The sequence below is a fragment of the Microcebus murinus genome, chromosome 16, assembly GCF_040939455.1.
Source record: "Microcebus murinus isolate Inina chromosome 16, M.murinus_Inina_mat1.0, whole genome shotgun sequence".
Classification (NCBI taxonomy): Eukaryota; Metazoa; Chordata; class Mammalia; order Primates; family Cheirogaleidae; genus Microcebus; species Microcebus murinus.
In genome coordinates, this window is record NC_134119.1 from 24,449,088 (window position 1) to 24,462,107 (window position 13,020).

Genomic DNA, 13,020 nt, shown 5'->3' on the forward strand with positions numbered 1-13,020 from the left:
TGTCTAAGGTAGACATATACATCAGTTAAAATATGTATTTTTTCTTTACCTTCTAGGAATCATGATCTACTAAATGGTAGAAAATGCAAAGGACACAATTTAGCAGTAATTATCAAAATCCTAACATATTTACTCTTGAACCCAGACATACAACATACCCACATATGAACTATCTTAAGTAGAACATTACTCACTGTAGCACTGTTTGTAATAGCAAAAGAATACAAAATATTCATATATCTAATAATAGGGGACTGATTAAATATACTATAGTGTATATAAATATACTATAGTGAAAACTATGTAGCTGTAAAAAAATGAAATCTCTCTATCCTACTAAGGAAAGATCTCTGCATATATTATTAAATTCAAAAATGGTACAGAACAGTATAAATAGTATGCTATTTATGAAAAAGTAATGGGTACCTAGGTGGAGGGAAAGAGTGGGTGATAAACAGGATGGGAGCAAGCCTTCTCAAAATCTCACGTTGATTTTAGAATTATGTGAATGTATTACCCACTCAAAAAAATTTGTTTAATGTAACAATTATTTACAGTCAGAAATATTTTAAAGCAACAAAGTATACTTTGTTCAGGAAAAAATAAGTGATCCAATGGGCTAAATAAAAGTAATTTTGCTTGGCCTAATGATATATAATTTGAGATGAGAAGATAACTGGTATTTAATTTAAAACAGCATGTACAATTTTAATCTTACCTATATTTCATAATTTCAACTATATCCTCAGCATCTTCTTTGGTTGCTTCCTCTCTCAATTCCAACCTTGCTCGTGCCTTTGAAAGAAAACAACTATTTTCAGATAACAAAAGACAAATATGTTTACCATCTGAGCAGGTATGGTATGTCTAAGCTTTATTTCATTTATTCACTTTACACAAAGACTAACTTTAGGGAGCAGGGAGTTTGTAATATCAAAAGTCAGAACATAAAAAAATTCTTTGTTATCACAGCACTATTCACAACAGCAAAGATATGGAATCAGCTTAAGTGTCCATCATCAGATGACTAGATAAAGAAAATGTGGTGCATACGCATACACACACACACACACACACTCACTCTAGAATACTATTCATCCATAAAAAAAATGAAAGCATGTCTTTTGCAGCAGCATGGATGGAACTGGAGGCCATTATCTTAAGTGAAACAACTCAGAAACAGGAAGTAAAATACCACATGTTCTCACTTATAAGTGGGAGCTAAATTATGCATACACATGGACATAGAGAGTGGAATGATAGATATTGGATACTCAGAAGGGTGGGAGCAGGGTAAACAATGAGAAATTACTTAATGGATACAACATACAGTATTCGAGTGGTGGCGACACTCAAAGCCCAGACTTCATCACTACGCAATATATCCCCGTAGGAAAACTACACATGTACCCTTTACATTTATACAAGTAACAAAAATTCTTTGAAAACTTGAGTATGCAAATAACTCACTTAAAATATGGATAAAACTCATTTTCACCTATTAACAAATCTTTCTGAGAATATTCATTTTAGGATATTTGATAATAAAATATACTTGGTTTTTACTTTCAGGAAATCATTTGTTGAAATAACAAAAAGTAGTGAATCAGATTTTAGGAGCAAAAAGGCCAAACTCTGGTCCAGCTAATTTTCACTGCCAGAGGTCTCTTAGTATTCTACAACTGGAAACAGTTATTATGGCTATTAGAAACATAGGCACTATCATTATGGACCTGCCATGTAATCAAATCAAATACTCAAGATATTTGGCATATTCTATGTTCCCCAAAACTCAACTTGAAATCCTAGAATCCTACTTAACCTAATCATTCTTCAGACACTCTAGGAGTTTCCAAGAGTCATTAAAGGGGAAAAGAAGTTGCATAGTAAGTAATTGGTTCCGGGCCTAGAAAGAAATAGAGACTTTGATATGTTACAGATCTGACCATATCTTTAAAAAACTTTTATCTATCCATTTCTAATTCTCTCAGTGGGAGGAAAAACTGAGTCAATTATGCATAAAATTGTTCAGGAGAAATCATACTGTACCCTATCCACTTCTTTAAGCCAAAAAAGCATGAATGTAGAAATAAACAAACCTCTGTTAGGCGAATCAAAGATTCTAGCTGCCTTGTGGTTATTGGTGAGCTATTTAACCGTTGACTCTGTTTCCGGAGCTCCAGGTAAAAATCTTGAAGAATTTGTGCTGCTTCTGTGGATAGCCTTGGGTAGACATACTGTCGAGCATAGCCGATGTACTTTCTCAGCAACTGGTGGGGAATGGGATCTATTGTTTCTCCAGGAACCACCTGAGGCATGATAAAAAGGCTTAAGAGGCCGGGCGCGGTGGCTCACGCCTGTAATCCTAGCTCTCTGGGAGGCCGAGGCGGGCGGATTGCTCAAGGTCAGGAGTTCAAAACCAGCCTGAGCAAGAGCGAGACCCCGTCTCTACTATAAATAGAAAGAAATTAATTGGCCAACTGATATGTATATAAAAAATTAGCCGGGCATGGTGGCGCATGCCTGTAGTCCCAGCTACTTGGGAGGCTGAGGCAGAAGGATCGCTGGAGCCCAGGAGTTTGAGGTTGCTGTGAGCCAGGCTGACGCCACGGCACTCACTCTAGCCTGGACAACAAAGCGAGACTCTGTCTCAAAAAAAAAAAAAAAAAAAAAAAAAAGGCTTAAGAGTTCAAGTATAAGTAGCAAATAAAATCTTTCTGCTAAAATTACTTGTTTAGATAAATAAAAAATTCTAAAAGACCCTCCAAATATATATGATGCTGTAGTTGTAGCTCTTGTTCTGACTTCAATTATTTCAAATGAAGTTATGTATACTCTAGAATCATATTATAAAAAGTTTTGGTGTGAAAGTTTATATGCTACTGCTCTATAGTAAGCCACATACTGAACTTTGACATTCAAAAAGAACCAAACTAAATGATTAAGAAGAAGAAACACTGATACCTTTAGTCTTTCTGATAATGGTTTTTCAGAAACCACTTCAAGTATAGAAGTATTTGACTCTTGACTATTCATACGAGCTACTGTAGCACTGCTAACAGTTCTTTGCTTTCCAGCTCTTATTGCAATCACGTGTTCAGAGAGTAAGTGATCATGATGCTCATTTGGGGTGTCTAACAGGATAAAGACCAAATCAAATCTGGATAGTAGGGCACTCCCCATTCTAAGAAGTATGAAAGAAAGAAGAAACAGTGATTGGAATCAAAACAAACAGAAAAACTAGAAAATTGTTTACTTGCTTGTTTACCACTCAAGTTCCATGTAAAACTTTTTTTAAAAATTAAGGTTTTGGTTAAAGAAATAAGCAAATAGCTTTTTAGATTCAATATATCCACCCACTCCAACTCCTTCAATATGTGCACAAGAAGTACATGTATTAATACTTCCTCTAGGTAGGCTGAGGACATGGCCTTTCTCACATAATCAAAACCACTGAATTCTTCTTTATGCTCTATTATCACTAACTGACAATAATGCTACATGACATATCAAAGGTGATCTAGTTGAGTAGTTCTTAATCTTTTCTGATCTTTTGTCTGACCAAAACATTGAGTCTCTCAAAGTACCTATGTCCCATTTAGAAGCAAAAAAGCCCACTTTTTTTTTTTTTAAAAAGGGCACCTACAATGTCTATTAGTCATTAAAATAAAAATGCTGTTATATTTAGTTATCTTCTCTAAACCCACCAATCAAGGTAACTCCTCTGACAGGAAAATGAAATTCAGAGTGATTAAAGAATTTGACCAAGGTCCCAAACTAGGTTTAAGATACCACTAAAAACCAGAATCCAAGTGCCCCAGATTTTTGTTAATAGACCTTTTTGATCTTTCCAATATAGTACTTTGTAACTAATGAATTGACTTTAATGGTGGTGGTGGTACAGAAATACCCCCAAATCTCCAAGTACAATTCTAGATTGTACTGTGCTTCAAAGACTATTTCTATAAATGTATAAATTAGTAAACATTAGGAAATTAGTTTTTTTCCTCCCACCAGACTTAAGGTTCTCACTTTTGCATTGCTTAAAATTATTTTTCCCTTTCCATATTTTGTCTAACCTGTGTAAAATGAATTAGAAGAAAAAGCATACAGATAAAAACATTGTAAAAAAAGGTAGGATTATTCCACATAAAGTATGTAACATGCACTCCTCATATAATAGTACAATACAGATATCAGAATACAAACTCACTTTCATTCTCATAATTGCTACTTTCTTTCCACTGTACAGTCAGTCTTACCATAGTTTTGTTTCCAAATTTTGGCAGTGATAATGAAGCAATACCCACAATGTAAACATATCTTTGTGTGCTTGTGTGACTACTTCTGTGAGCAGAATTTCTAAAAGTAGAATAGCTGGAACACATGGAATGTACATTTAAGATTATGATAAACACACCAAGTTGTCCTTCAAAATTGTGAGAACCAATCTCCCTACTCCTTTGCTAATAATGATTACGAATATTTAAAATGTTTGCCGATCTTGTAGATCTCAATGGTATTTCATTGTTTTAATTTGCAGTGTTTAACCACATTTTTGTACATTTATTGGACACTTACAACTTCTGTGAACTATCCATTTATGTCTTCAGTTATCTTTTTCTTATTGATTCAATATCTTAAAGGCGTAAATATTTGAGGGGACTTACTTTAAATTCTCAGAAACTGTTTTGGCTTTATTGTAGTGTCCTCCTACTGGATTTGCAGCAGCAATAATGGAAGTTCTTGCAGGAAGGCTGCAAACCACACCAGCTTTAGCAAGACTAATACTTTGCTGTTCCATGGCTTCTAACAAGGCTTGATGCTGATTTCCCATCTTATCAAATTCATCTATTCCACAAATACCTACAACCACAGTAGAATAATACAGACAAAAACAAGTTTCCTTTGGTCAAGTTCCAAATTTTACAGGACAGAAACTATTCCACGATAAAAAACTATTTCCATTTGTTTCCAGCAGTTAAATTTATAAAATGTCAAACAATGGAGAACTGCTGCTTGTTTTGCAGCAAATAATACACTTGTCTTATTTAACTAAGTTTTTTGTAATATTTATTCCTTCAGTGTTTTTCACTGGCAAGGCACTATGTTGTGAGGGTTATAAATATGAAAAAGAGCTAAGAGTGACCCTCAAAATGCTTAAGGACTTAATTTCAAACAGGTGATATATTATATATATATATATATATATACACACACACACACACACACACATTCAAGAAGTATATTTCAAAAACTATAAGATATACGCATAACTCTATGAGTTTTCTGGCATGGGAGGAGGTTAAAAGAGGAAAGAAAATCTGGAGAGGTTTCAGGAGCAAGGTGCTGTCTGAGCTAGGTCTTTTGGAGCACCAGGACAGCATGATTAGGGTGGAAAAGCATGGGTTCTAACGTCAGAAGACTCCAGTGCTAAGTGCAGTTCTCAGCAACCCCAGGTATTGACTGTACACTTGCAGGGAAATCACATAACCTTTTAAAACATAATAGAAAGCGCCACTACTAACTGAAGGCATTAGCATGTGCCAGGGATATTATGTTGAATCCACAAGTTATTGGAGACCCTCTACCATTACCTTGTAATATTTGTCCTCCCTGCTCCCCATACTAATTAGTCTAGCACTGAGGGGGTCCCTTCTGGAGGGTTATGCTGCGGTTAAACTGCTCTATATCTACTCTATACTTAAGCCTTGCTAGCTCAGAGGCGTATGTGGAAAATAAATGCTGATTAGCCTCGTTTATTTCAAGCAGCTTTTCTTATATCTCAGAATCTACTTCTGGGTCCTCTAAAGCCATGAAACTATATAATATCACAAAGAAGGTAAGTACAGACCTAGAAGACAAAAGGTTCAAGAACTAAGCATTTTAGGTACCAACAGGTAAGTGGTCAAGGAGATGACAAAACAGTAAAGACTGAGAAAGAACAGTGAGTGAAGTAAGGAGAAACCCAGAAGAATGTGGCGGCCCTGAAACCAAGGAGAGTTTCAAGTATTTTAAGGAGGGGGAGTGATCAACTGTGTTAAATGTGGCTGACAGGTACTGGGTTTAGAAATGTGGAAATCACTGGCAAACTGAAAGAAATGAATGACCCTAATTGGACTGGAATCTGGGCACTGCCTGACACGTGCACAGGAACACGCTTCTCCAGTAACTTTAAGGCATCACAAAGTGAAACTCAGCTAGCAAAGCTCAAGGAGATTCTTGCTGAGCCCTACAACTAGATTTCTTATAAACTCTCACGCAAGTACTGGAAAAAAAAATAACCAATGAAGTGGGTTAAAATACAGCAAAACTATTAATTCTTTCTAAAGTCTTCTGTGAGCAAATGATGGCATCTACTTTTTCAGTCCCAAGGGTACCTAGAATCATTCTGAGCTAAATTATGGTAATGCATTCAACAAGTATTTACTGTGAACCTACAGACTAAGCAATGGAAACATAGCAGTCAAAAAGACATCTAAATCACACCCTGCAGGGAGCTTACCATAAAGCTTCAAAACAAGAGTTAAAACAAATGATCACAAACATGATGGCTGGTAATGAAACGGGAAGTGTAGGGAGCTACACATATGTACTTGATTCATTTTTACATATGATTGTATCTGCTATAAGATTCTGAAAATGAATGATACTAAAAACCAGTTTCAATTCTGTAGTATAAATAAAAATGATAGTACTGCATTTCCAATTATTGTCTCTGACATTCCTGGTTAGGACTGTGCTGTCTAAATGTCTCTTGAACTGAATGTAAAGAAATTAATTGAAAAGGAAAAGGCTTTAAAAAAAAGCTCCAGCATTACTGATTATGCCCTTTGGTCTCTCACCTTGATCACCAAGCACCAGGGCACCAGCTTCCAAAGCAAAATCTCCATAGCAACTATCTTTCGAAAGAGTTACAGTCAGACCAGAGGTGGTCGTGGTATTACCACAAACATACACGCCCCGTGGAGCAACATTGCATACTGCCTAAGGAAACAAAAAGTTTAGGACAATCATCCAAAGTAAAGGGAAATAACTGCAACAGTAATTATTCACAAAGGTTACCTATGTGCCAGGTATTCTTCTAAGAGCTCTACTGTACAATCTTCACCACCACCACCACAAGAGTAAAGTATTATTATACCCTTGTTTACTGATATAGAAATCAAGGTCTATGAAGAGTGAATGAGGAACTATGCAGCTATAAAGCTGAGAAGCCAGGATTCAATCCAACCCAGGCAGTCTGACTTGAGTCTGCGGTCACATAAATATTCAACACAATTCCATTTTATACTTCATTTTCAAGTTCACATAGCAAAAACATGAGTACCAATTTTAATTTTAAAGTCTCCAATGTTTCTTTAAATATCAGGTATTAGAATGGTTCAATACATGCTCACCTTATGAGCAGATGAGCTATCGCAGGTCAAAAAAGTAAATAGCGCAAGAGTTAAAAGCATAGCTCTCGGGAGCCAGGCAGACCTGTTTAAATCCTGGCTCTACTATGCACCAGCTGTGTGGCTCAGACTTCTCTGAGCCTCAGCTTCCTTATGTTTTATCACAGTACTGCCCTGAGGAATAAATAGAATTAATGTATGCAAGGCATGTAACCTGGCACATAAGTGCCTAATGTAAAGCCACTGTGTATGGCTGTGCACTGCCAAATTCCAGGGGACAGTGTTCACACTGCTATCTATGTCAGTGGCATACTCTGGACTTACACAGTGCACACCTACAGTGACCCTACTATGTTGGCTCAAGAAACACTATCATATTTGTTACTTATAATGCCTTATTTATTAGTCTTTCTGAGAAACCTTACAACTTCCTTACACTGTGATGGTTTACTAAATGGCCAGAGGAAAATAGAATTAAAAATACAAGGTAATGGCTCATAACCACTAGTGTTAATTTTTACAAACCCTGCGTAGTGGGGATTACGTACAATACCCTCTACTGTTTGGAATGTGTAATTCCACTAATATTACAGCTTCTATTTTTAAATTGGGCCAAGAGTTTTAAAGGCATTATTCCAGGTTTGAAAAATAAGAAAAACTGCCAATGTAATCCTTTGGTATTAAAATCTTTTCAGTACCATTAGCTGTATTTTAGAACCATCATTTGCCAAGAGGCATTATTTAAATAACACAAGAGAGAGTTTTATATACTGTAAGCAACATGCATAAATTAAATTATAAGATTTATTTTTAAAGATAATCAGACACTGTAGGGTTTACACCAGGATTCCATGTATAACACATTAATTCCACTAAATACACACACACACACAGCTTCAAAAGACAAAAGAGAATGCTGTAACAATCCAGATCCCTACGCATGCCTTTCCCTGCATGTTCTGGCTAAGTACCCTGTTTTCATCTTTATTATGAACTTTGCTTCCCCTACAACTGGGTACTCTGTGTCTCGGTTGTCAGCCTTGTAGCAAGGGTTTGGAACAGCATTTATTTTGTAAAAGGAGGCCCAGTTAGCCAAAAGGAGCCCAACATAGATGAAATGTCAGATTAGAAATTAAAATGATGACTGCTTTAACAGCCAACCACAGGGAACAGAGGATGACTCAGACATGAAGGGTAGTGAGTTTATCATGTAATTACAAAATCAAAGCAGTCCCCAATCCTAGCTGCACATCAGAATCACCTGTGGAGGGTTATCATGTACAGACAATAGGACCTTAACTTGGAGACTCTTAATTCCATTTGCTTGGGGCAGGCCATGGTATTTTCAAAGAGCTCCAAAGGAGATTATTCTGATATATAGCCAGGGTTCCCAAACCTGGGACAAAGACCCAGCAGCCACAGGACTACAATTTACCAAAGGGCCAGAAAGTTCCTGGTCTGGTCACGTTTACCACACTGAATGGGGAGACAGGACTCATAGGCATTCTTAGAAAGGACATTATGGCTGGCTCACAAGGTATCACTCTGAGGAAACCACAAGCATTCTGACAAGCAGTACCTTCTGGAGCTATCATAAACCCAGGAGAGGAAAACCACTAGGCTCTAACTGGTAGATCTTTGATCTTTTGATCTTTGGGATCAAAAACTGACTGGTCACAGAAGTTGCCCTGACTTAGTGGAGATGTATATGGACAGATCTCGTGCTTTTACCAGACTGTTCTTAAAGCCCAATACAGAGTTCACATACTTGTATGAAGAAAGAATGGGTCACCATTACTTCTTTAAACTGTTCTGTTCATAAGTGAAGTCATGTCACAACAATAAAGGCTAGCATTCTGATGATGAGGAACTAAAGTCTCAAAAAACAAAAAAAGACCAGCAGCCTGGATACAATGCTGGATACAAAAAGGGGTTAGGGAAATGGTTAACGTTTCATAATAGTTGATATGTCAACCAGCACATCTGTGGTGCCTGTGTGAAGGAGAGCGGCTCGATTTAAAAATAGAGTCAGATACAAGACACATTATTATTCACACAAACCCCAATCACTTACACTACTAAACTATATCCTTTGGAACACAAACACTACATGCTTTAAGAAAATTCACTTGTGAATTATTCATGCATTTAATAAGCAAAAGGCCAAACACTAAATGACTGAGTTTCTACCTGTAGCATCTGACTCTTTCCCAAGCCTGGATCTCCAACAACAAGGATGTGTGGGTCTCCTCGAATTGGAATTCTGTTTTTGTCATCTGCATATTTTTGGCTTCCTCCAAAGAGTGCTAATGCCAAACCTGCTTTAACAAGCTCAAGTGAGAAGAGAGAGAGATGGGGAAAAACAGAAGTAAGAAAAACATAAAGATGACTAGCAAAAAGGGTATTCCTCCTTCAGTGTTTACAACACTGATTTGTTTGGGAATTTTTTTAAAGCATGATTGAACTTTAATTTTTTTCTAAGAAAAGTTAAGTCTAAAAACAAACTTCTATAATGTAAATGATTAAAAAGCAAAAACTTGAAAGCATATAAAATCAGAGAAGTATCTAATTACGATGACCTACTTTACAAGGCATAAATCCATTCCACAAAAATGAAAAATACCTGTTAGTTTCTGCTTTAACATTGACAGTATCAAGTCACTTTAAAAGAAGCCCATTTCGGCCGGGCGCGGTGGCTCACGCCTGTAATCCTAGCTCTCTGGGAGGCCGAGGAGGGCGGATTGCTCAAGGTCAGGAGTTCAAAACCAGCCTGAGCAAGACCCCGTCTCTACTATAAATAGAAAGAAATTAATTGGCCAACTGATATATATATAAAATTAGCCGGGCATGGTGGTGCATGCCTGTAGTCCCAGCTACTCGGGAGGCTGAGGCAGGAGAATCGCTTAAGCCCAGGAGTTTGAGGTTGCTGTGAGCTAGGCTGACGCCACGGCACTCACTCTAGCCTGGGCAACAAAGCGAGACTCTGTCTCAAAAAAAAAAAAAAAAAAAAAAAAGAAGCCCATTTCTATAAACTTTAATTGGCAGGCACTTTTTCTTTTTTTTTCTTTTTTTTTTTCTTTTTTTTTTTTTTTTTTTTTGAGACAGAGTCTCGCTTTCTTGCCTAGGCTAGAGTGAGTGCCGTGGCATCAGCCTAGCTCACAGCAACCTCAAACTCCTGGGCTCAAGCGATCCTCCTGCCTCAGCCTCCCGAGTAGCTGGGACTACAGGCACGAGCCACCATGCCCAGCTGATTTTTATATTATATATATTAGTTGGCCAATTAATTTCTTTCTATTTTTATGGTAGAGACGGGGTCTCGCTCAGGCTGGTTTTGAACTCCTGACCTTGAGCAATCCGCCCGCCTCGGCCTCCCAGAGTGCTAGGATTACAGGCGTGAGCCACCGCGCCCGGCCTAGGCACTTTTTCTTAAAAGGGACTATAGCTTGCCTCTCGTATCATTCATTTATGAAGAATAAAGATTCATATTAAAATATAAATAACTGGCCAACAGAAATTACCTATGTTTTGAAAAGTCTTTACATATTATTCTTGCCAACTTTATATTTACACTTTTTGAGTGAAGACGAAGTAAAATACTTACTTCATGGCCAAAAATGACAGGGCAAAGTGAGCTGAAAAACAGAATACAACTTATAAAAATTCTAACTTATACTTCATTGGTCCATTAGAAGATCCACTTTACGGTTTGTTTAACTTGCTTTAGTTAGCATGAAAAAAAGGACAAATATAAAAAATTTACACCCCCTAAAATAATTTAAAAACTTTTATTCTTATAGCAAGTTTCTTGAAATTTTTGGTTAGTCTATAAAGCGAAGAATGCTTTAAAAACTGTGCCTATGTAAGGAAGATAGGCTACTTATAAAGCATCTTAAAGCAACCAAATATACTGTTGATCTTTTCACAGAACTAACTTTAAAATGTATCACAGTCATGGTCTTCCACTTTAGGCTACAGGGTTGTATGGTATTTTATATGAATAGACATCTTTAGACCTATGCATTAAAAGGAGACTAAATAGTGAACTCAGTATATAATATTTTAAGATGAGATAAAATTTCATTTGTTTCAGTTCACTTCAAAGGGTCAGACTGACATAAAGAAGCACATTTACATTTAGTAATTTTATAAACAAGGAACAAAAGTGGACAGGGTAGAAGAGAAAAAAATCAGGAGTAAAATATAACTCTTAATCCATCTTAATATATATAAACACAGAAGAAGTTGGTGTCCTACCCACATCCCCTTGGCACTCACTGTTCAGCACTTCTTGCATAATCACTGCTGGCTCCCTATCAAGCAGCTGCACCTATTTGCCAAAGAGCTTTCCTCGGCCACAGAAGCATCATCAGCAGGCAGGATGAACTGGGGTGTTTAATATCCCTGGCCACAGCCCCAAATCTAGGCCCTTAGGTGGAAAAATACTGAAGCTAGTTTTACACAGTGCAGTGTTCCAGAGGCCCAGGAAGACTATGCCCCAGATGCTGGTGGTAACCTGTTCATTATGGCACTGGCACCGTACACTGACTGTCATCCCTTCTCTGTATTTCTTCCCCATTCCCCTACAAGTACTTCTGGGATCAACCCCCAAATAAACTACATTTACCCAAATCATTGCTGCTGAAGAAACCTAAACTAAAACATAACCTGACACTGGTCTTCTCCATTCTTGGTCCTCCTTATATTATCTATCATGGATCAACAAACGTTCTTAGAGGATCAGAAAGTATTTTCAGCTTTGCACGCTATACAGTCTCAGTTATAACTACTCAACTTGTGGTGTGAAAGCAACTATTAACAATATGTAAATAAATTAGGTGGGGTTGTGCTCTACTAAAACTTTATTTACAAAAACAGGCAGCCTGCCTAATTTGTCAATCCCTGGTAGATTAATAAATGGAGAACTATGAAAAATTCTAGTTTTGATGCTAAAATTATCAATATAAGGGAAAAAAGCAACAGTAAGAAGAAAACTCAAGTTTTTCATACTAATCTTCTGTAAGTATGGCAGAAGGTAGACCACTAAAATATTCACTTTTCATTTATATAACTGGTAAGAGGAATCAATCAAAGAGGTATTTGGATCTTCAACCAGGTTGTCCCTTGGCGTTCTGCTCACAGAGCACTCACCGCCAAATAACTCCCTCATCCTAAATTAAAGCACCCTGTCTCCCAAGATAAGTCTGGATGGCTATGTATTCAGAGGGAAGTCTCTGAGGGTTTAAGGATAAAGAACCTCTGAGGAACTCTATTCTTTACTCAGTTGGCTAATTAACATATTAAAGGCAAAATGAAAAAGCATCCAATTCTCTTAGAGTTCAGAGCCTAGGTGAACAGGAAAGCATGACAACATCAATTTTTCTAACACAATGCACTTCAAAATCCTAGTTCTTTATCTCTCTTAGGTACATCTATTATTCATTCTCTTGTTTTCCCCTATTTCTTCAAAACCATCCAAAACACTGTCAAAAAATAATTTAAAATAACAGCCTGTTGACTTAGTTCAGTACATTATTAAATCCCACTTAACCTTCAGAACAACTTTCTCAAATAGGTTTTCTCGTTTTTATTTTTAGATGGTAAAAATGAAGGAGAAATTAAATTA

General features: G+C 36.9%; 1 protein-coding gene across 1 annotated transcript in view; it reads right to left on the reverse strand.

Moving 5' to 3' along the window:
* Window positions 1–13,020, reverse strand: part of MCM8 (minichromosome maintenance 8 homologous recombination repair factor) — a 39,336-nt gene that overhangs the window by 9,947 nt on the left and 16,369 nt on the right. Inside the window, exons 11-17 of the mRNA XM_076010934.1 lie at window positions 10,999–11,029; window positions 9,588–9,728; window positions 6,846–6,987; window positions 4,671–4,866; window positions 2,965–3,184; window positions 2,100–2,309; window positions 719–795 (exon numbers count right to left, since the gene is read on the reverse strand). Coding sequence (XP_075867049.1) covers window positions 719–795; window positions 2,100–2,309; window positions 2,965–3,184; window positions 4,671–4,866; window positions 6,846–6,987; window positions 9,588–9,728; window positions 10,999–11,029 — 1,017 coding nt within the window. The remainder of the gene's footprint in view (window positions 1–718; window positions 796–2,099; window positions 2,310–2,964; window positions 3,185–4,670; window positions 4,867–6,845; window positions 6,988–9,587; window positions 9,729–10,998; window positions 11,030–13,020) is intronic.